The sequence below is a fragment of the Falco rusticolus genome, chromosome 12 (genome assembly GCF_015220075.1).
Source record: "Falco rusticolus isolate bFalRus1 chromosome 12, bFalRus1.pri, whole genome shotgun sequence".
Lineage (NCBI taxonomy): Eukaryota > Metazoa > Chordata > Aves > Falconiformes > Falconidae > Falco > Falco rusticolus.
Window position 1 is genome coordinate 12,320,343 of NC_051198.1, and position 22,657 is coordinate 12,342,999.

Genomic DNA, 22,657 nt, shown 5'->3' on the forward strand with positions numbered 1-22,657 from the left:
TCAGCACCAACATCAATTTAATTCTTCCCTCTTCAGGACAGGAACAGGGCAGATGCCCCTGGGGTTACATCAGCAAGCAGCAAGGGACAAACCGCACTGGGAAATCCCAGCTAAACATGCAGGCAACAGAACCACTCTACTCAAGACAACCCAGACCTGGGTGAGGGAAGAACGTAGTTCTTCTGAGTCACTGAGGTGCAGTCTGCTCAGCTGTCCAAAACTGCAACTGAAAGGACAGCTCCAGCAAAACAAAACCAGTCTTCTTCCTACTGTTCTGTCCTGTTCCTAAGAGGCAGCAGGTTATCATCGCCCTACACAGCCCCAAAAGTAGTGAAGGAAGCAAGTCCAAGTCCGTGAAACTACAGGGTCAATGCAACTGCTTTGGCTGTTGTGTTCAATACAGCATTGGAAACAACTGGAATGTCTCGGGCAACTCTCTGAAAGGGTGGCATGTTGGGTCCTTCCAATGTGTCCAGGATACCTGCAGGAAACAGAAAAAGGGGGAGTGGCAAGAGTTAGTTCAGTTGCACAGATGTTTTTGTCTCTCTGGCCAGGTAGTGGTCGATGGCAACAGGGCCCAAGGACATACAAAGCACTTGCAGGTGATGGGAGGAGACACCTAGTCCCAAACACTGAACAGGAGTAAACGCATCCATCCGGAGACCAAAGGGCACAGATCAGAGCTTGTCCGTGGGGCGGGGAAACCGCATGTTCCCAAGAGGAACATAGATCTTTTCACTTTGAGGGTGCCAGATCCCCATCTGACCTGAACGCAGACATTGCCAGGGATGCTGTTTTGCTGAGGCAGGTTGGTAAGATCCCATCACCACCTCATCCCAACACAGATCCTGTTCTTAGACCAATTGTTTGTTTTCATCCTGAGATACCCTTGCAGACTCACATCAGGAGCTGCAGTGTGGAATTTTTATCACTGCAATACAAACATAAACCGTGCTTGGCAGGAAACACGCATACAGATACAAGTGTCCTCCAGTCCGTCAATTACCCTCTCAAGACTGATAATCAGTCTTGGAGTGCCTTGAAGAAAATTGCTTGGAGTATATGTTATCCTATTTCATCTGCTGAAATGTTGCAGATCAGAGCTCAGAACCTTCACCATAAGAATGGATCTAGGAAAGAATCGTATTTACATCTAAAAAGACTTGTAATGCTATGCTATAACCCTCGATTATGCAGATTTATCTGAAATATGAACAAGTCTGGCTGCCTGAACTCATAAAGAGGCTTGCGGAACAGCATATTTAGGTATTTGGAAACTCTCCAGTGATAAGGTGGGAGAAGACTTTTTTTTTTATTATTTTTTTTTTAATAAAAGGAGATTGAGCCTTTGTTGGGAGAAAAAAAAAAGACACAGAAAGGGGACCCAAACATGTATAGCCCAGTAAACAACACCAACAGGGGAAGATGCAGCTTCTGCCATTTGTGTTGTACAACACAAGATAAAAAAGGTGTAACAGAAAGAAGGAAGACAACTTGTGACACATTTCCTGATCAGAGAAAAGCAACCTGACTTCAGCAAGATTCAGAAAGGGACCGGACATCTGCATGCAAGAACAGTCAGTGCTGTTATATTTCACTTGTGGGGAAAGAATAAGCGTCCTGCCTCACAACTTAGGTCTTAAGTATTAAAACTCGGTGTACAGAAACTACCCCACATCTACCTGTTGCCCTACTTCGACAGTTTTCTCTAATAAAGCTAGTACTGGTCATTCTTGAGTTGGAAACTGGCACAGATGCCCTCAGGTCAGATCCAAACTGTCCATCCTTTCTCTCAGAGAGAGCAAAAAGCAGCTCCTCTTCCCTCAGATCGAACAGGGTAAGTCTTCATATCTCCCTTGCTTACCTTCCACCACCTTGTGATAAGCAAAGTGCAGATAAAGGAGGAAAAGCATATGCAGAGCAGCAAGGGTCCCACACAGGATGAGCCGCTGGGTATGCCCCACGGTGCGCGATACCAACACAGCAACCTAGGAGAGAGGTGGAGATTAGAGACAACGTAGCTTGTACCTGAGCCTCTGGCACTGCAGTCAGGAGCACACAGGAGGATAGACCAAATAGCAGCAGCCAGGAGAAACACTGCTCAGAGCCTTTTTTGCAGTTGGCACCAACAAGTTCAGAATAATCTGACTTGCTTTTGTGTAGGTGAACCTTGCCCAGTCTTGCCAACGAGTGCAGGATGCTCAGGCACATGGGAGCAAGGGCTGTAATGGAGTAAACTTCCTGCAGCTGTTAGAATGGGTGAGGATATTAATCCAAGCATCACCACCGTACACCAGTGGCCAAATAACCCAGAAGCATCAAGCTGTTCTTCACAGCAGCCTGACTGGCTGTGAAATGAACTGACAGGCCCAAGGAACAGGCCCATTTTTGTACCCAGAAGAGGAGGGCTGCATGGCTGCCCATCCCTTACCATTCGTAGCGTAGAGAGTCCACCAACAACCAACCAGAAGATATAGAAGAGGGAGTGGAAGTGGATATTATAGGTGACAAGAAGAGTGATGCAGTGTCCAAAAAGACCATAGCCCTGACAACAAAAACATCCATGTTACAAGCGTCAGCCTCACAGAAGGGGCCACTGATCAACAGCACGAGCATCCCATTCCTTCACAAACCACTCATTCAATGCCAAAAAGCCAACCAGCACAACAATTTTAACAGCAGCTCACACCCAAATAATCTTTCTGAAGGATTCACAGGGATGTCAGAGATTGCAGCAACTTGGGAAAGAGAGGGAAGTTTTTTTACCACCAGGCTCTCAGATCAGGAAGTGCAAAGCAGGAGACCTGCACAAAGGAACTCTCTCTTTGTGCTATCACTGTGCCTGGGATGGGGCAGGTCAGAAGAACATCCCAGGTTGTCCCACTGCAGTTACCTGGGACCACCAGTCTAACAAGGACTTTTCCCATTCTCTGGGAACAGCTTGTGCTGGAACACCATGCAGCCAACTTGCATCTTGGGGCAGCTCCATCTGTACATACCAACAGTGACAGCATCTGCACCATCGTGATTTGGGCATTGCACAGATATGCCAGGAAATAGATGAAAGAGGAGACGCCCAACCAGTAACCGAAGCAAGTGCCAATGGCTGTGCCCATCAGTGTGCCTTCCCTCTGTGGAGACAGCATCAGGATGAGGAGGACTCAAAGAAGTGACCTACCAGCACCCAAATTCCACCTCAGAGAGTCCCAGAGCCTTTCTAGGCATTATCAAATAGTTAGCTAGCAGTGTTCAGGGTGCCACATGACCTACACCCCAGCTCTCCCAGCAGCAGAGCATCAAGACTTTCTGATGCGTGCTTCCTCTCATCCCCAAATCAACAGCTTCTTCCTCGAATCTATCTGCTTTTCAGCAAAATACTAATCAGTCATGGAAGAGGTCTCCTGTCTTTTTCCTAATATCATTATAGGAACTCAGAGCCCAGTCAAACCAGAACTTATCACCGAGACTTGACGTACAATTATGGTGTCTGAGGTCTTCATCCCGTGCAAAAGGATGGCCACAAGTGTGAAAACCAGCATGAGGGGTCCATACAGCTCGCCTGCAATCTTCTACAGGAGGAGATAGATCAGGGAAGGTTTGGTTAGTGCTCCTGAATACCAGGCTCCCCACCCCAAGCGATGTGAGAAATGCCCTGGATGAGGTTTTATTACTTGGCTGCCTCAGAAGTAACAGCAAGGCTGCTGCTGACAGAAGCCAGGCAGAATAGGTTGTGTCATAAGGAGCCTGGGATATGCAAAGTCTATAACTGTACCAGCACTAAAGGTAGCAAGCACACTGAGGTTTGGAACAACCACAGGAAAGGGATTACTAACATTTTCAGCGAGATGAACCTGTAACAAACTCAGGTCCTGAATAACATGGACTACTTCAGTTTTACAAGGTGTCTGTGGGACATGCCCTTGGCCAGGGAGTCTGATTCAGCAACAAGGAACTCACCTGTGGGAAATTAATCATCTTCACAGGAATCATGGACTCCAGCAGTCTGCATCACAGCAAAGCAGGGAATGACAGCAGGAGCAAGGAGGACAACAGGATGGTTAACAAGATGCTTCAAAAGCAAAAGATCCCATACACCCATTACCAGTATTTCCTGCTGTGGTCACAGGCCTTGGGGGACAGAGATTCCTTCTAAAGAGTCACGGAAGGTTACTAAAGGAGAAAAACCTTACTGATCAGTGGGTTAACTTTGCTGGAGGGGTGGTGGTGGGATTCAATGAAAACGTTTAGGGGCCCACTCAGGGATGAGAGACCGTTGACAGAACGGCAGGAAGGAAAAGGCACCTTTCTTCATCCATCCTCACAAAACTTTGCCTTTTTGGACACTGCTGTGTTGCAAACCCAAAACAGGCCACATGATGCAGCCAAGTCCTAAAAGGCTGAAGATGTCCCAAAGCCTCCTCTTGTGCCCTGAGCAGCCACGCAGGGTGACAGGCGAGGGGGCTGGCAGCCCACCTGCGGGACCTTGTCGGGGAGGCCGGGACACCGCAGCGGGACACCGCAGTGTGCTTCCCCGCAAGGCGCCCTCCTGCAGGGCTGCAGCCCGGCCGGCTCGCTTGCCTCGGGGGGACAGCCAGCCCCCTCCCCCCCCCGCCCCCCAGCGGAGACGGCCCGGGCCGGGCCCTGCCCACCTGGCTCGCACTTGGACGGGCTCCACGTCGAAGTATGGCCGGAGGATGTCGATGTTGGCGTAGAGGCTGAAGGCCCTGGAGGCCTGCCGCTTCCCCACCTGCCACATCTGCGGAGAGAAGGGAGCTGGCAGCGGGCGGGGGGGCGCCCCGCGGCGGGGGGCGGCGGGGGGCCGCGCTCACCTGGTCAGCCACCTGCCGGCCCAGCTGCCCCCGCAGCCCCTTCATGCCCAGGAACTCCCCGTCCTCCTCCTCGGCGGCCCCCGCCTCGCCCTCCGCCTCCTCCTCCTCCTCCTCCTTCATGCGCTGGTGCATCTCCCCCATGTCCTCGAAGCTGGAGCCCGACGTGTCGTCCATGTTCTCCATGTCGATGACGGCGGAGCCGCCACCCTGCGCCGGGGCAGACAGCGTCAGCGCCCGCCCGGCTCGGCTCTGCGCTCCGCCGCCCCCGGCCCGGCCCCACCTGCATGTTGTCCTCGAAGCCGCCCCAGTCGGCGGTGCTGCCGCCGGTGCCGCTCCTGCCGCCGCCCGCCGCCGGCGCCGCCATGGTGCCGGCCGGGCCCGCGCCGCGTTGGCTGCCGCCGCTCGCCAGCGGCCCAGCGCCCGGATGTGACGTTCGCAGCGGGGCCGCTCCCACGCTCTCGCGAGGGCGGGCGGGCGCCGCCATCTTGTGTGTGGCGCAGGCCGGGGCGGGCGCGGCGCGGGGGGGCGCGGCGAGCAGAGGCGGCGGGGATGCGCAGCCACGCGGCCCCCGGGCGGGCGGGCCGGCCGGCGGCGCTGGCGGGGAAGCGTCGCGCTCCCCGGGAGCGTCGCGGCCACGCGTGGGCGGGCGGAGGCCCGTCACGTGCAGGGGAGCCCCGCCCCGCGGGCCGGGCCGGCGGCGGCCATGGCGGGCAGGCGGCGCACCGACGAGCTGCGGGACCGCGTGGTGCTGGGCGAGTTCGGCGTCCGCAACGTGCGTGAGTGGGGCGCGGCGGAGCGCGGGGGGCGCCCGGCTGCCGGCCCCCTCACCGTCCCGCCTCTCCGCCTCCCCGCAGGTCCACACCACCGACTTCCCCGGCAACTACCCGGGCTACGATGACGCCTGGGACCAGCGGCGCTTCGAGGAGGTGGGCGAGGGCCGGGGGCGGGGGGAGGCCGGGGTGGGGGCGGGGGTCGCGTCCCAGCCGCGGCGCCCGGCGTGACCCGCGGCGGGTGGCCCCGCAGGCGTTCCGCGTGGACATCGTCCGTGAGGAGGAGGGCGCGCTGGAGTTCGACATGGTGGGCATCGACGCCGCCATCGCCAACGCGTTCCGCCGCATCCTGCTGGCCGAGGTACCGCTGCGGGGGAGGCCGGGGGCGCCGGCCTGGGGGTGGGGGCAGTTGCCTGGGGGCGTCCTGCCTTACCTCAGCCCCTGGGACTGGGTTCGGAGGAGAGGCGCAGGTTCGTGCTGCACGTGTGCCAGCAGCCCAGGGTTAGGGCCTTAGCAGCGTCAGCAGTAGCGCTTGTTGCTCTTCAGGGTGCTGTTGGTACTGTCCATGGATCGACCTGCCTTTCACCTTTGTGATCGTTTGTATAAGAACAAAAAACGGGGAAGGGGGTGTATCAGGTGTAAGCGCATATTGGGTAGCCTGGTTTGGCAGAAATAGCGCTGAAGATATTCTGCAGGGCAATTATTTATGGGAGAGAATAGGCACTCTAGAGGGATATTTAGTTGGCGCATAGTTCAGCTGTCGTCTCGCGCTGACTTGGTCTCTGGTCTCCCTGAGGTGCCAACCATGGCTGTAGAGAAAGTCTTTGTGTACAACAACACATCCATTGTGCAGGACGAAATTCTGGCTCACCGCTTGGGCCTCATCCCTATCCGGGCTGACCCTCGACTCTTCGAATATAGAAACCAAGGTGAGTCTTGGATCAAACAGAAATACTGCAAGTTCCCCCCAAAGCAGGAAATCAGGGTTGCATAAACTGAGCAGAAGTGTGAATCTGTAGAGTCTCATGCTTTTCTTCCCTTCTCAGGAGATGAAGAAGGCACAGAAATTGATACTCTGCAGTTCCAGCTGAAAATAAAATGCAGCCGAAACCCTCAGGCAGCCAAGGAATCATCTGATCCTAATGAACTATATTTCAATCACAAAGGTGAGATGTCTCCTAAAAATAGGTGCTGTTTTTTTTCTTTTTTGGTCTTGGGAGACAGGATTTGGTCTGTTGTCTCAGCCCTGTGAGCAGAGCAAGCTGGTGCCCATTCTGCTAAGCTTACTTTTTCCCATTTCTAGTCCTGTTTTGAGACAGTAGCTGGCTGATACTTTTGGCTTCTCTTCACAGTGTACAGTAAACATATGACGTGGGTGCCCTTGGGGAATCAGACAGACCTTTTTCCAGACGCTGACTTCCGACCTGTTCATGATGACATCCTCATTGCACTGTTGCGACCTGGCCAGGAAATAGATGTGCTTATGCACTGTGTCAAGGGTATAGGTGAGTTGTGGGTCCTGGGGGCAGCGGGCGGAGGAATGTGAGTGCTTGAACTAGGGTACAGCTGTGTGAGGGGTGGAGAACCAGCTTTCCCCCTGCACCTTCAGGCCCTGTCATCCCTGCACTCATTCAGAGGTCTGCACTCACCCTTGACTCTTAATTCTTCATGCAGGAAAAGATCATGCCAAGTTTTCTCCTGTGGCCACAGCCAGTTATCGACTGCTTCCTGACATTACTCTCCTGCAGCCTGTTGAGGATGAGGCAGCTGAGATGTTGCAGAAGTGCTTTTCCCCTGGAGTCATTGAGATCCAGAATATCAAGGGTACTTTTTTCGTGCTCTAAGTGCCTTATATCTAACAAGCCTTAGCAGAGACTAAGAGACTACAGCCAAAGCCTGTAGAGACACAACCACATTTTGTGGAGAAAACCATGTTGTGATGTTGCCTTGCTGATAAGCAGCTGCTCACGCTATTCTGAGCCTGGTTTTATGAGTGAGTGAGTGGCTGTCACGTGCAGATGCGTTGGGTGATGAACTGGGATGTCCCTGAAATGCTAAGGCATTGGGTGCCTGACTGCAGGGCTTTGCAGCTGCTGACCACAGCTTCCAGCACTGTTCAGTTGTCTGTAAGACTGGGTAGTGAGCTTGCTCTTCCCAGAAGCTGAGCATGCAAGAGACTTCATGTGTCCTGCCCAGGGGTGCATACAAGCTTTGAGTTTGGGTTGGAACTGTTCAAGACCAGTACTGTCAGGTTAGAGTTTTGTCTTGGGGATGTGCTAATTCTTTATTGGTGGCTTCACTGCCTTTGCTGATGGGGGAGTGCATGTTTGAGGGGTAAGCACCTGCTGTTACCACAAGGCACCCATCTGCTGCCGGTGCCCATGTTGTTTAATCTTTTCCCCTTTAGGAAAAAAGGTGGCAAGAGTAGCCAATGCACGGTTGGACATGTTCAGCCGAGAAGTTTTCCGTCATGAGAGTCTGAAAAACCTTGTGCGCCTGGCAAGAGTACGAAACCATTACATCTGTAAGTGCCCCATTTTCCGTAGAACATAGAGCCCTGCTGTGGTTGTGCAAACAAGCAGAGACTGGCCAGCGTGTACAGCTGGGTGTCTGCCTTCCCCTTCCCTCCCACATCATCAGCATTGATACATTCGTATTCCAGTGGGTAACTACTGAGGCTGTGGTTTAGTGTTGCTTTGGGATCAAATGTGTTTGTCCTTCTGCAGAGGAATTATAGAGGACTGTATGAAAAATTTATTTGTAAAAAGGTTGTAATGATTGTTAAAAACATAAGGTATGAAATGTTAAAAAAAGGGGGGGGGGAAGTTAATTAGCACTGATAATATACAACTGTGGGTTGGCTTGGGGGGGGTGGGTTGGCTGATGTAGATAAGGTGCAGGTGTGGCTGGTTAAGTTAAGTGGTTAAGAGCCAGTGAAGAGAGAGCAGCCGAGGAAGAAGCAAGGGAAGAGAGAGTGGGCCCTGGATGAGGTGAGATGTCAGCAGAGGGACTGTATGAAGAGTATGCTGGTATGAGATGGTAAAAGACCTTGTTGCAGCTTGATAGTTTGGAGAGTGCTGTGATGTCCTTGCTGCCAGCAAATCGTTACATTCTTCTCTGGCTGTGAAGATCTGCCTTGTCAGAAGGGCGGTATAAGGGAAGATGAGGGACAGGAATGCTGGGGCCAGGGGTAGGCTGAGGCAGCCTAGTGGCTGTACTGACCGATGTCTCTGTGCAGTTTCAGTGGAGTCGACGGGTATCCTGCCTCCAGATGTGCTGGTGAGTGAAGCCATCAAGATCCTGATGGGAAAGTGTCAGCGCTTCCTGAATGAGCTGGACTCTGTGCCTATGGAGTGACTAGGCTGTAGCTGGGAAGTGTGTCCCTGCGCTGCTGTTCTGGGCTGCCTGCACCTGCCGGCAGGGGTGATTATCTTCCGTAGGCAAGAGGTCTGAGACGGGCTTGTTAAGAGTCCTAGGATGATCTCTTTGGATTTGGCTTCTGTTGGTAATGAGCCTCAGTGAGGAGATGCACTAAAATAAAGGCTTTTCTTTACAGCTGTCTCCTTCTCTGCTCATCACAATTGTGAGACTGTAATACACAGAGAAGAAAGTGGCAGCAGGTGTAAAGATGAATAATAGCATTTATTTTAGATTGTATGAAGTATGAGAAGATGACTGATACAGCAGTGTAGTAAAGCACTCACAGTGGGTCAGTGAGATTTAGCAAGTTAGTATCAGCGCAAAACTTTTGCAGGTGTCTCAGACCAGCTCAGGAGTAGTTAATGTGACAGCTGAAAGGCTGTGCTGTCAGAAGGCTGGGACACTTCTCCCATGAAGAAAGGCTGAGGGCTGGGGTTGTTCAGCCTGGAGAAGAGAAGGCTCTGGGAAGACCTTATCGTGGCCTTTCAGTATGTAAAGGGGACATGGAGGTATGGCCTGTAGTGATGGGTTTTAAACTGGTAGAAGGTAGACTTAGGTTGGACAGAAGACCCTGATCTAGTGAAATATGACCCCGACAACAGCAGGGCGTGTTGGACTAGATGGTATTTGATGGTCTTTTCTAGCCCAAACAATCTATGGTAACAGTATTGGGCTTCTCTGTGCAAAGGTGGGGTTTGAAAACATGCTCTGTAAGGACTTGACCATCCCTTTTTAAATATCTTGAGGTAAGGCATTTCTCCCCAGGTGTTAGATTTGACTGCTCTGTTCTCCTTTTCAGTGACTGAATGTACTTTGGGCTGTCTTTGAAGCAGAACTGGATGGTGGAGAGCTGGTGACAGTCATGGGCCTGGCTTTACCCAGGGAAGCCTGGGAGGACTTGCAAGTTAGTCTCGGTGGTGAGCACTGTTAGCCAGCAGCAGGGTAGGTCTTGGCTTGTGAACGTCTCTTGACAAACTGATGAAGGAACTGGAACTTCAGGGAACAGCCGGGAGTACCAGTGTGTCCCAGTTGCTTGAGTCAGTCCTCACTACAATGCTAGAATTTAGCGTAGCAATCATACTTTTATCTGCTTCGCTGAGATGCAGTTACTTGTGCTGTAAACATCCTTACAGGTGTTAAGGTGGATGTGCTGTAGGGAATAGGCAAGCTTGGTGTCCTGGCTGCAATCCCAACCTGTCCCATGTCACTACGCTGTGTTGCAGACCCATGCCCTGCTTCCAGGTATTTTTGCAGAGAGCTGGTAATTGGTTGCTGGGGGAACTGGCTGCTTCCCTGTGAGAGCTATTCTGGGAGCTGTCAGTGTTTCACAGCTGTGTTTGCTGACTCTTGCACCACACCCTCTTTCAGCAGGCTTGCAGGGCCCTTTGCTGCTGAACGCATCCCGCAGGGTCTCGTTCATCCCCTGACCCTTGGAAGGGAGTGCTGGGAACCCAAGAGCTAGGCCTAAGTCCTGTGGTTTGCACCTCTCGGTTTAGAGCTCCTAACAGCCTTCACCATGATGCCTCCTCCCCCAGGGCTTTTTGCTTGCTGAAAACTTAGCTCAGCTGTGCAGTACTTGCCTGGTGTATGAGGAACTCTGTGTGTAGTCCCAGTGCCAGCTTAAAGCATAGAAAAGTTCCTCTCCACCTGGACTGGGGCTAGTTCTTAATCAACACCCATTTAGGTGTTAATCCCATTGGAAAAACACTGATTTCTGTCTTGATCCTTTCAGTTTAAACATGCTGAGCTGGGTTACAGTTGGGGCCCTGGGAAAAGGTTTTATAACAAAAATTTACACGACGGTGCTCAGGCACACCTCTTTGAGACCTTCTACTTTTGCTGCAAGAGGGACCTTTCATGCAACCTTCAGACCAAGGGAGAGACCAAAGGCAATAGCTACGTCACCGTCCTGTTGTAGCTGTGTGACCGAAAAGGTCAGCCGAGAGCGTTGCGGCTGAACTGCAGTACTAGCACAAGACACTGTTTCTCCCAGCAGTAGCCAGGGTTGGGCTTGGAGGCTACTTCGGTAGTATACGCACCTTTCTGTGCGTATTTGCCATACTGCTTATGGGACATAGCCTGGAATAGGCATGCCAAAGGGTTTCACTTCGGCAACATTGAGCCTTCAAGCTGTAAGCTGGGACCTAGCAGCTGTTGTGGAATTAATATAACCAGCTGTGAGTGACATAAATACTTTAAAATGCAATTTTCCCCTTGCCTTCTAATTTGATTAGGTAGTCTGGAATGGTTCATCCCCTCCCTCATAATGTATGTTGACTACCAGCAAAGGTGCTCCCTGTGTGGTAGCTGGAATAAGAAGTGCTGGCTGAACAATCCTTAGGAGGGCAATCTGGGCAAAGCAGAGGTCTCGGATCTTACCGAAACAGATAAAGAATAAAATGAAGCATGACACTGTGTGTATGAAACTGGAATAGCTTTACTGACATTCAGAGGTGTAACACAACCAGTTCAGAGACAGCTTTGGATTTAAACATTCCTACAAAAAAAGGTTCTAAAAACCATTTAAAAAAAAAAACAACCCCTTGTGTCTAGCATGAAGTCACAGGATGTTAAAAATATCACAACACAATAAATACACCCAGCCTTTGCTAAAGCCAGGAGCCACGTTAGCTCAGAGGTTAAAAAAGTTTTGAGGCCAGGAAGAAAGTGGAGGGTGCTGGTGGAACAGCAGGGGCAGGAGGGTGAGTGGATTCCTAAGGGCTGCTCTTCCTTTCTGCATTCCCATCCCTCCCAACTCCAGCTATTCTATCCAGTCTGTCCAAGTGGAGACACCATGTTCTCTGCCCACCAGGTTATTCCTTGTTTTGTCTTCGGATGGCAAAACTGCCAGCCAGCTCTGGACAGACCCTCCCAGCTCCTGTGCTAACGCTAGGATAGACCAACGGAACCACTTGTCATGTAAGAAAAACCAGCTTTGCAGACTGGAGTGGCATCATAAGAGTCCCACCTCATCCAAAACCCAGTTTCTGACCTGGCTCCCCCCTGTAAACTGCAGAATTACCGCCCCCACTCCTGCCCCACCATGCAATTCTCCAAGTACCAGGCTGGTTAAAAAACACAGGCTACTGTCACCTCCACAGCAACAGGGTGAGGAAATGCCTTTTGGTTTGCAGGTGCTTCAGATATTGGTCCGGATTTTGCGTACCCTGCACTGGCCATGTTCTAATCTACAGGACATGGTAAAAAGAAAAAGATAATAAAAAAAAAATCTGTCCTGCTCCCCCTGAGAGATGTCCAAGAAAGGCTGGCACAAAGGAAAAGCCTTCCATTTGGCTCTGGGTAGAACAAGCTGTATGATCATATATACATACATATATATGTATGTATCTGTATGACAGTGCCTCTTTCTAGAGAGCAGCTGCACCTTAGAAAAGGCTGATCTCGAGGGAGATCCTAGAGCACTGCCAGGCTGCCTGGCACGCAGCCCTCAGCCCAAGGCTCAGCACCCCGGAGGGAAACAGACTCATCAGAGTACGAGTCCGCAAGGGACAAGAGCCAACAGGCATGACCGGAGTGTCTGATACGCTCCCCACAAAGCCTGGCTACTAGCACCTGGAGGAAGATTAGGGTAGCCCCTTTTCCCATGGCGCACTACTCTGCCTTTTGCATGAATCCTGAGCCCCAAGGGATGAAGAGGTGGAACAAGAGTGACCCAAGGCTACAGGATGACCAGGCTTTACCTAATGGAGCCTATGGGCTCAGCTCCCACCTTGCAGAGAAGCAAAGGTCTAAAGATGCTCATCCAATGGAGGGGAAGGAATCAGGGAAAGCTTAATACACTGGTTCAAATGCCACCACAGGCCCCATCCCAATGCAGGGAGGAGAATGGGACAGGGCCTGTAAAGGGCTTTATTCAGACGAACGCTTGTGGAGGCGATGACAAAGAGAATCTAACGTGCTTACTATGTGGAGAGACAGAATACAAGGTAGGGGTGGAGATGGTTGCAACAGCCCAGGCTCAGGGCTCGAAGAGTGCAGTGAGACCCTCTCCATCCTCATTTTCTAGCACATCCGTCTCCAATGATGGCTTCACCTTTTTGAAGAGAGATGGGAGGTTCCGGATATGAACCTCCTTGCGGAACTGCTCCCCAAGGGGCTTCTGCAGAGGACAGACAAGGCAGGCATCAGTCACTACTGCCTTCATACCCTGCCTCAGCTCAGAGGCTGCTTGCAGCTCAGAGGCAGACCCCAGATTCTGAGTAATGCCCAGGCCTGGATCCTGCATTTGCATGTTGGGGACTCTCAAGCCTGGTCCTTCCCAGGTGCCAGGGCACAGAGATAACCACCAGGGCACCGGCTGCCAAGCTTCTAATCCCGTGCCATCAGGCTCCCAACATCACCATCCTCACAAAAGCCCAGCACCCACCTAACAGTGTCCCTCAAAGGTTTTTAACACCCTGTTCCCCTGGGCACCCTTGTGCAGGGTGCCCCCCCGCCTCTCAGTCAGAAATCATCGCTGGAGAGGCTGCTCAGTCGGGCTGCTACCCCTGCTGCACCTCTGAGCTGAAGACAGAACAAACACAGAATAGACCGCAATGCCCTCCTGGATAGGGGGAGGCGCGGCTGGGGAGAGGCAGGCAGGCTGGCTTTCTGCAGCATATGGGTGTGAAATGAAACGGGTTCATTTTCCTCATGGATATCACTTACTCCAATGCAACCTGTGATGAGGCGCTTGAAATGATCCTTCCGGCGCTTGTCTGCCACCTTCTGCAGTGTTGGGTTGAGAAGCTTTGAATCAAACTGCTCCAAGGAGTCCCTCTGGATGTCTGGGATCTGCTCCATCACTGCCTTCAGCTCAGCGTAGCGAGGGCGCTGCAGGGAGCCATACAGTTAACACAGCTCTGCTTTAGAAGCAGCCCTGCCCTCCTTGGGGGACCATTAGCTCCTCCGCCCCTACCCAAGCACGCATGGGATTGGTTTTCCACCACTCCCCAGCCAACCTTGCATCTAGATAACAAGTGGAATTTCTCACCAAGGCCTCATAGATCTGGAAAGCCAGGTGGACCAGAGCTGCCATGCAGCCATCGTGCTGCCCGTGTGTCTGTAAGCCCTTCAGCACGCTTGTGAAAAACCAGGACACAGCATCGGGCAGGAGGTTTCCTGGAAGCACCTGGGGAAGAGGCAATATTAGCACGGAAGCAGGATACTGATACATGACTGCTCTTCTGCAGCAGCTCAGTCTTCCTGAGGAGAAGATGCCCAGGGGTGAAGCAGCCATGCTTCTCACTACATTCAGAGCTTCATCTCCCAACCCTGCCAGAAGTAATCCCTTCTTCCTCCCAGAGGTACCTGTTTGAGCAGCGGCCAGCAAAGCTGTGTTGTGGTTCTTTGGCAGGACAAGGTGTCCTTCCAGGAGAGGGATGCGTAGGCAGTGATCAGCAGCGCAGTGCAGACATCCTGAAAAGGAGCCAGAGAGGGAAACCAGTCAAAGGAACTATTTCCCACCTCCAGGGTTCAAACCTGAAGGAAGCCAAGAAGAAATCCAGGGACTCTGCAGGAGCTCCTTGGGGCTGTCTTCTGAGAATCTGGCATGCTGCTGCTCCAGCTGAAGTGCTTAAAGGCACCCAGTGTGCACAACCATAGCCATGAAGAATCAAGTTCAAGTAAACCTGCTCCCTTCATCTCACTCCCATCAGCTGCTACTCTCAAGTCACTGCAAAAGCTTCTACAACAGCTTCTGAAGCTTCTGAGGCATCCACAGCAGAGGAGGAATACAGAGGTATTGGGAGGAAGGCACTCTGCACAGTGGATTACGTTAACACTGTGGCTCCTATGCCAGCTCTGGCACATTTTACAGAAAAAAGAGCTGCTGGGTGAAGTTCTTCCTCATGAAGGCTGGAGCCCAGGACGGAGGCAGAGCCAGGGAGCACCTTGGGGGCAGTACAACTAAGGCCTCACCTGCAGAAGGGCTGAAACTCTGTAGCTGCGTGTTACACTGGATCCCAATCCCCATTTGCTTTGTGGCTTCTGCAGCCATTAACAAGGCCCTTAAAAAAATATGTAAGGTCCCAAGAGAAGATTCTCACACTGAGGGATGCTCCAACAGCCTAGATCGCTGTATCAGCACCTGGCTGCACCACAGACAAGTGTGACAGGAAGGATGGTGAAAGTCAGAGCACACACTCTTACCTCTTGCTTCATCAGACACTTGCCAAGCTCGGTGAGCTCTGCGCTGGCAGGGGGAGTCACCTCTGTGGCCATCGCCTCATCATCTGCAGAGCAGAGCAAAGAGCACTGTGAACGTGGCCTCCCGAGGACTGCGGGTGACACAGAGAGGCACAGCGAGAACTCAGCTGGGAGCCAGGACACAGCACACAGTCAGTATGCTGGCACAGCCTGCCAGAACATCTCTCTCCAAGCAGAAAGCACCCGCACCCTTTGGGGAGCAGGAAGGGCACCTAGTGAGCGACCTTCAGCTCTCTGGGAGACTGTGCACATCCCCTCTTCTCGGTACCTTAAGAATCAGCTGCTCAAACATGCTACCTGTGAATCCTACAGCACGTTTATTCCTAGGTTAATTGGGTTTTCCTGTGGCCCCCAGACATGCTGGGACAGGACAGAGCTGAAGGCTTCTTAACCAAACCTATACCACACCCCTCACACAGAACTGCCAGCAACAGGCCAGCCTCTCCTTCAAGAAATGCATGAGGAAATGGGAAAAGTGCTCGTGTACACCAAGGGCAGGAAAGGCAAAGGTAGGCATTTACTCACCGTCTCCATCTACAGCAGCAGTAGTGTTATGCTCAACACCTTTCTTAGAAACACAGCAAACGGCTGCAAAAACAGTTGCAGGTCAGAGGAGCGGAAAAGCAAGATGCTACTTCAGTACACGCAGAGATTATCCTACAGACTCTGATGGGCTCACAGCTGCTTCAAGCTCCCCCAGCTCTTACACAGCACTTGCAGAAGCTCTTATACAGCACTTTGCAGAAGCTCTTATACAGCACTTTGCAGAAGAATCTGCAAACCCAGTATGAAAGCCACATACTGCACTACCTGGAAGGCTGAAACACCCCACCCACAGCATCCTCCCACAGCGGAACCTGCTGTACAGTGGCCGCTTCAGACTACTGAGAACCAGGAATGTGTAAAACCATTTGAAGCCATAACCCAAGAAGAACATTATCTTAAGGCACGAAAGGAGATGGAAGGTCGAGGATCTGAAATCTCTACGTGGAGTCAATATTCCCAGCCTCTGTGCTCAAAGCCATGCTGACAAAAACACAATGTTGGAGAGAAAAGGAACACAAATAAGGGAGATTGCTTTGCAGGAGGGACTCCTCCCACCTGTCTGGCTAGAAACATGGCGACTGTCAGCAACAAAACTGCTCTATGCTCAGATTGCCCATAAATTGATGTCCTGTACTAGGCTCCAGGGCAGAGGAAGGGAGAACCCAGATTCCAAAGGAGGACTGGACTTCTACAAAGACAGTGCCAAAACCATGGAGCCCTAAATGCTAACCTAACAGAAGGAAGCACCTTTTCTGAAGGTTTTTAATTGATCTCTTACTAGGTTTTTGCTAAGATTTTGGCAGGGTTACCCGTCTCACACCTGGTTTCTAAGGATTATGTTAAATACTGGCCATTACAGTTAAGTTTTACCGCACATTGGAAATTCCTTTTGTCCTCTCCGGGGCAAACTTCTCAAATATCCCAGGGGACCTAGCTTGATTTCACTTACTGATGAGATCCATGACTTCTCGGGTCAGCAGCCTGACCAGCTGTTCCTCAAGCATCTCCTGAGACTCGGGGTTGTCATCTGCAGCATCATCCTCACTGAGGACAAGAGGTTTTAGTGTGAAGGGAGCCAATGTCTGAAAGTATCCCCTCTGCCCAAGCACAGCAAATGAGTCACCATCAGAGTAAACAGTGTTTTCCAGCTCTCTGCTGTCAGGACTGTTCCCTGGGCAAAGGGCCACATATAAGACCAAAGCTCCATCCCACTCCCCATCTCCCCCTCGTATCAAGGTACGGACACTTACCAGAGCATGCTTCGCTGGTTGATCACCTGCCATTTCTGAGACAACCTCTGTTCAAAACAAAAGGGAAGATTCAATACCTTCCTAAGGAGCCATGCCTGACACAATGCAAAGAGGCTACACAGCTGATAGCAGCTCAAGAGCTTTCAACACAGCTCTCATGCCAAGTCCCATTTTGAATGGGGAAGAACTGCCACCAGCTGTGCTGAAGATGCTGTGGCTGTGCTGGCTGTAAGAATCTGAGCGAGCTTTCAGGAAAAGGAGAGGACACAGGCCAAAAAAAAACCCAAACCCACAAAAATTCTCAGGGCTGAAGGTCTGAGGAGCAAATGTTTGAATTCACAGCAAGGGGTGCTGTGCAACAGCCAGAGTTCAACGCACCATAAAAGCCCTCCCTGAACAGCATCAAAATCATTAAGCATCGAGGCTCTGCCCTGGTGTCTGCTAGCTTTGGAGAGACAGATGTCCTCACATGTTGCTGCCACCTGCTACAGGGAGTCTGGTCTGCCAAGGAGCCGGCATCGAACAAGCTGTTTTCTTACCATGTGCAGATAGGTAAAGAGTGGTCCCAGCATGGGGCATACAAGGGTTTCGTAGTATTCTGAAGGGCAGGAGAGTACCAAGGGCTTCACAAACACACCTGCATAGACTAGTTAAGGAAGAGATCCAGCACACATGGCCAGCTGCTAGGGAGACTGCAGCACACTGCCCGAACCAGTCCATTCCACTGGGAGGCCAAGCAACAGACACCCCAAAGCCCATCTTCTCACAGCCCTGAATTAACAAGTGACATCTCTACGCTGCAAGAGCATGAAATATTCAGCCCCTTCCCCTGACAGTTCAGCTGAGAAAGCTGAGGGTACTAGCATCCTTTTCCCAGCTGTAAGACTGAATGTCCAGCCCTGGAAAGTGGGCTGGGAACTCCAGATGGCCTCCCACACAAGCACGAAGTCTAGTCAGACATCCTACTGCCAAGCCGCTACACTATCCAAGCCTCCTTGCCCCCTAGGAGGGACTACCCACCTCCCATGCGGAATCCAGGACCACATAATTCTTTGTATTTAATCTCTCTGATCCCACTGCACTGCTGTTCCTGCTCATGCCCACCTAGGCTCACACCTCATCCACACCAGGCGTATCCCTGTTTGTTTACCTCCTCCATCACCCCTCTTTGGCTTGGCCATACTGAACAATTTATGTGTTCAAAGCCTCCCTAGCTGGCTGGAGACAGTGATGGAAGGATACGGAGCATGGGACGCAGTCTGTAATCAGGAATGTTGTTGAGGTTGATGAAAGCTGAGCTGAGGAGCTGGGTGGCAAGTCCCTCAACAGTGTAGAAATCCTGTTGCATGGAGGGGCCTGCATTTCCCAGGATGTGGAAACTTCAACAAAAAAACAAGTCAGTTGCAAGTCTGCTAGAAAATAGGTACTATGCCTCTGGTCTGCAAAGGTTACAAGTACTGTCATCTTGATATTAGATAGTTGCCATGTTCTTAAACAAATACTATAGAGGAATTTTAGCACAGCATCTCTTTTTTTCTGGGGTACCTGCAGAGGGGACAATGAATTAAGCATTTAAGCACTAAAATGTACTTTCAAGTGCTGATGTATCCCAACACATGATTAAAAGTGGCAGAGAGTCAGACTAGGTCTGGGTATCAGGTAAGTGCTCAATCCAACTACCTAACCGCAGAAAGGCTAAAATCAGATCCACGTTTTGAGGTACTTTCTCCAGCGCCTGTGTTCCACATATATGCAGTAGGTTACAACCACTGAGTACAGTTCACAACTGCAGCTCGTACTTGGATATTATAGGATACAGCTCACATGAAAAGTCTTAACTCTAGAAGAAGTCAGCACCCAGCAATAGCCTACTGCTTCAGCTGTGCAATGGTGAATGGGGATTTCTGGTGCTCTTACCAGTTGTCGTAGAGAGTACAAAAGAAGCCCTGCATCCTTTCTAACACCGTTTTGTAAACAGGAGAGTCATAAAGCTCCAGCAGAGGCTGAGGTAGACCTGTTGGAATGAATAAGCTTCAGCTACATTGACAGAGCACGGTGCACCTTCAGAACATGCTGGGGAGGCCCCAGCCAACTTGTCAGCAGCGAGGGTCGACAAGATCAACACGCAGCCAAACGGGAAGAGGTGCAGCAACCCTGGGGCAGAACCTCCCCTCAGAGGTAAGCCAAGTTCAGGTTGGCTGTACCCAGAGCAGAGGTGTTCCCACTAAGGTTGTTATAGCCCCCTCATTTCTCCAAAGCAAAACTTACTGGAGCTATCAGAACCCAGTCAGGAGCAACGCTGACAGCTGTGCAGCTCCTCCAATAGCTCATCTCTACAGGTTTGTATTCATCTCTGTCAGGACACAAGCTACTGCTGAACTGTGATACTAAAAAGTTTAGAGCAGAGATCAAGACTCTGTTGCTTTACATGCAGTGGTTCACCGACAGAGTTTGTAAGTCACAGAAAACAGGAAAAGGAAGCATCTCCTCATTTTACAGATAGGAAACGGGGATAAAGAAGACAAAGCAACTTCCCCAAAATATTTCACTATCAGAACCTGAAATTTCCAGACTCACGGTTTACACTTTATCCACAAAGCCACCCACTTCTGCTTGGCTGGAAAGGCTTGTGTTCACAAGCTCAAACCTGTTTTAAGACAGTTCCAGAAACCTCTTTCTAATACACTGTCTGGAAAAACGGGACAAAACCATACTGCAGGACCTGGTCTTACCCTCCAGGACAGGTCTCTGCACCAGCACTCAGGGATCCTGCTGGGAACCAATTCTGCTCAAAGGCAGACAACTACAGCAACACCAGCCTCTCCAGCCTGAAATGCCATGTTGCAGAGACCGCCACCCAGCTGGGATAAGCAGTTTGGTAGGGTACCCTTCACTTCATGCAGAAGAAGCCAGTTGGTCTGTGACCAGTAACTTACGTTAACTTCTTCATTTCAGCAGGTTTAAATCAGAGCTCAGCTACAACTACTACAAAGAAGCTGAGCTGCAAATACTACGAAGAAGCTGGCTCTCCAGCCCTCTTCACTTCCACTGCTAATGATGGACCACCACCTCAAACACCTCTGAGAATCTGCCCACACATTCCTCCTGAAGAGAAGCCCCTTACCTAGGATGGCATTCTTCTCCACCTCCAGCATATCTAAGGCCTTTGCAAACGTTTCCCCCAGCCTAGCCACCATCTCCGGCTTGTAGAGATTGTTGTGAGTCCTGAAACAGAAGAGCACTTGGTTTATACTCATGTGCGTCAACCCTTTTTGCCCTTGACAGTGGGATCCTCTCCTTCAGCTTGTGAACCGCTCTTCTGAGGCAGATGATGAGGAAGGTGAGACCAAGCACGTGTGCATGGGATCCCCCTTCCCCACCTGCAAAAATATTGGGGAAGCTGACCCGACAGAGACATGGAGTGACTCCATCTCATGTCCCGAATCTCCTGGCTGCCCCTTCCACTTACTTCAGTTCACCCCACCCCTTGCAAGCACTGGCAGTAAAAACTCCCAGCAATTACCCAGTTGATGCTGGCAACAGCTTATTAGCTTGGCCAAAGGGATCAGAGAATGTATTTTAAAAACCGACAAGACACAGATTCTGTAATCTCAAAAGATCTTCCGCACCTAAGGCCCCTGCAGAGGGAGGGGCTGTATCAAGTCCAAAATACACACACTGCCCCCCAGGAATGGGTCACAGTCCCCAGAATGGCAGGTGGCATTGGAGGGACTCTAGGGAGAACATCAGTCCGATCAGATGTTACTCGTGGCAGACACATGTGCCCCCTGGACAACACATCCAGCTGGGAACAATTCCGCATCATCAGGAGGCGGCCACGGCTCCGTGCGGGACACCAATTCAGCCACGGGTGGCTGGTTCTTGCCATCCAGGCCAAAATGGGTCCCCTCTTAGCCAGGGTACTGACACTCAGAGCTGGACTCGGCAGGGGGTGTCTCTCTCACCTACCTCTCTCCTTTGAGACCTCAGACCTCCACTCTGGGTGTCGCCAGCTGCACACAGCACAAATCCTGCAGCCTCCTCCAAAACTGCAATGCCATTGTACCTGCTGCTAGAGGTGATCAAGGGCAACTCAGTATCTCCCCCTAGAGCAGCGTTTCCCAAAGCAGGGGGTACATGGGAATGGCTGGGGGAAGGGAGCGCGGGCAGACCTCAGTATGTTCTCCAGAGTCTCAGCTTTCACTCATGTCTTAATGATTTAATTTTATTTTGTTTTGAAGGTCTATGTTCACAATCCTGGCAACCCCGATGCAGTGACGTCTGCCTGAGTTTGCCGAGAGCCTGAGTTAGCTCCGAAATGGCAGCTATCCCATTTCTCTCTGCAAGCGTTAAATACTTCCCTGCTCACTGCACGTGAGGAAGGCAAGTATGTAAGTTTCTTATGAAAGAGCTACACAAATGACTTCTTAATGACTCATACTCTCATTCTGGGCTGGATCTAACACCATGCAACAGGCCTCAAAGCGGGCACAAGCTGGTGTTACTTTCCCAAGAGGGGCCAGGGAGCAGCCCAGCCTCCACAGAAGTTTGGATAATGTTGTTCCACTGACTCAAAAACCCGTGCATTTCTGCTTGAGGCTATCCCGAAACCTAGCTACTAAAGTAATTCCCTCTTGTATGTCTCCTGCCTGCTCCGTGCCAGTGTTGGCTTTGCCTCATGCTGGGCAGAAGGGCAGTGGGGCGAACCCGAGGACTGTGGAATTGCAGTGGTGAACCTTGAAATCCCACTGCTCTAACCCCAGCAGGACGGGCCAGACATTCATATACTGAAGCTGTGATCATGGTCCTTAGTTGTTTCAGAGTCCTTGAAGCATTTTCTCAAGTTTGACAGTTGGGAGGGCAGATGTTCGCTCACAGGCTGATCTCCCTTAATTAATACTTTAGACAGGTCCCAGCAGTAACAAAGATAAAATGGCTAATCAGCTGCTCCTCATGGGAGTCAAAAAAGCATCCAACAGCCCTCATACACAAAGATGTAGCCCGTAGGCATGTTCATGTTCTCAGCAGTGAGCAGCACTCCTGGGCATCCCACACATGGGAAAAAAAAATTCAAGAGACATTTATGCTTTAGAAAAGACAAGCAAAGGATATGGCAGGACCTGGGGGATTTTCAGCGATGGTCGCAGCTCTGCTGGAAAGAGGGTCTGATGCCTAGAAAGATGAACTTCAAGGCCAGAAGATGAGTCCTTTAGGACAGTTCATGCCTGAAGAATCTTTATCCAAAGCGGGAGCCGTCTACAATGAAAATGCCTACAGCATCCATGTCTAATCAACAATTCTTTCACCAGATTTAATGCCTTAGTAATGTCAGCATCTCATCAAGAGGAGTTCCAAAATAGCCTTTGTCCATGCAAAGCATTTGCTGAGCCTGACCAGTCCATTTGTAACAAAACACGAGCAAATCCCACCACAATAAAGGTGCTGCATCTATCAGTTCATGCAGCTACTGACTCCAGAAATGCGCCTTTATCTAAAGGTGGCTGCAGATCATTATTTCAGTTTAAATTCAGGAGAGAACAATTAAGCCAGAAGCTAGAAAGCACCTAGGTGAAATGAGGTACCACAGAAGACAGGAGAATCATCGCTCAAAAAGCTGCAAGCAGTGATTAACAAA

General features: G+C 51.1%; 3 protein-coding genes and 1 long non-coding RNA gene across 10 annotated transcripts in view; 2 read left to right on the forward strand and 2 right to left on the reverse strand.

Moving 5' to 3' along the window:
* YIPF3 (Yip1 domain family member 3) lies at nt 1–5,328 on the reverse strand. Its single transcript, XM_037405921.1, has 9 exons — nt 5,110–5,328; nt 4,830–5,036; nt 4,650–4,756; nt 3,958–4,003; nt 3,477–3,569; nt 3,000–3,131; nt 2,432–2,545; nt 1,865–1,988; nt 1–481 (listed from the first exon to the last, which is right to left on the reverse strand). The coding sequence occupies exons 1-9, from the start codon at nt 5,311–5,313 to the stop codon at nt 360–362; spliced, it is 1,149 nt and encodes a 382-aa protein (XP_037261818.1). The 5' UTR covers nt 5,314–5,328; the 3' UTR covers nt 1–359.
* Nucleotides 5,329–5,460: 132 nt separating this feature from the next.
* Nucleotides 5,461–9,154, forward strand: POLR1C (RNA polymerase I and III subunit C). Of its 2 annotated transcripts, XM_037405922.1 has the most exons (9): nt 5,463–5,601; nt 5,684–5,755; nt 5,853–5,960; nt 6,396–6,528; nt 6,646–6,765; nt 6,952–7,104; nt 7,274–7,423; nt 8,007–8,123; nt 8,838–9,154. In XM_037405922.1, exons 1-9 carry the CDS (start codon nt 5,533–5,535, stop codon nt 8,954–8,956), a joined length of 1,041 nt encoding a protein of 346 aa, XP_037261819.1. In that variant the 5' UTR covers nt 5,463–5,532; the 3' UTR covers nt 8,957–9,154. The 2 variants fall into 2 exon arrangements, with proteins under 2 accessions (XP_037261820.1, XP_037261819.1); XM_037405923.1 differs by lacking the exon at nt 5,853–5,960 and having other exon boundaries at nt 5,461–5,601.
* A 2,284-nt stretch (nt 9,155–11,438) lies between these two features.
* XPO5 (exportin 5) overlaps nt 11,439–22,657 on the reverse strand; it is a 32,085-nt gene continuing 20,866 nt past the window's right edge. For 4 of the 6 annotated variants that reach the window (XM_037405917.1, XM_037405920.1, XM_037405915.1 and 1 more), the window contains 12 exons: nt 20,147–20,247; nt 18,940–19,036; nt 18,265–18,401; nt 17,562–17,659; nt 17,023–17,069; nt 16,722–16,816; nt 15,752–15,814; nt 15,170–15,252; nt 14,330–14,437; nt 14,013–14,150; nt 13,688–13,852; nt 11,439–13,139 (listed from right to left, as the gene is read on the reverse strand). In XM_037405917.1, the coding sequence (XP_037261814.1) occupies nt 12,999–13,139; nt 13,688–13,852; nt 14,013–14,150; nt 14,330–14,437; nt 15,170–15,252; nt 15,752–15,814; nt 16,722–16,816; nt 17,023–17,069; nt 17,562–17,659; nt 18,265–18,401; nt 18,940–19,036; nt 20,147–20,247 (1,273 nt within the window). In that variant the 3' untranslated portion in view covers nt 11,439–12,998. The other 2 variants (XM_037405916.1, XM_037405919.1) reach the window with 2 other exon arrangements.
* On the forward strand, nt 20,275–22,091 carry LOC119156296. The gene is made up of 2 exons (XR_005107050.1): nt 20,275–20,362; nt 21,264–22,091. It is a non-coding gene; the product is annotated as an uncharacterized LOC119156296 (long non-coding RNA).

Coding starts and splice junctions, on each gene's coding strand:
- POLR1C (XM_037405922.1), top strand. CDS start 5,533: ATGGCGGGCAGGCGGCGCACCGACGAGCTGCGGGACCGCGTGGTGCTG. Junction 6,766..6,951: donor ACTATATTTCAATCACAAAG/GTGAGATGTCTC, acceptor TTCTCTTCACAG/TGTACAGTAAACATATGACG. Junction 7,105..7,273: donor GCACTGTGTCAAGGGTATAG/GTGAGTTGTGGG, acceptor TTCTTCATGCAG/GAAAAGATCATGCCAAGTTT.
- YIPF3 (XM_037405921.1), bottom strand. CDS start 5,313: ATGGCGGCGCCCGCCCGCCCTCGCGAGAGCGTGGGAGCGGCCCCGCTG. Junction 3,570..3,957: donor AGATGATTAATTTCCCACAG/GTGAGTTCCTTG, acceptor CTCCTCCTGTAG/AAGATTGCAGGCGAGCTGTA. Junction 3,132..3,476: donor AGACCTCAGACACCATAATT/GTACGTCAAGTC, acceptor CTGTCTCCACAG/AGGGAAGGCACACTGATGGG.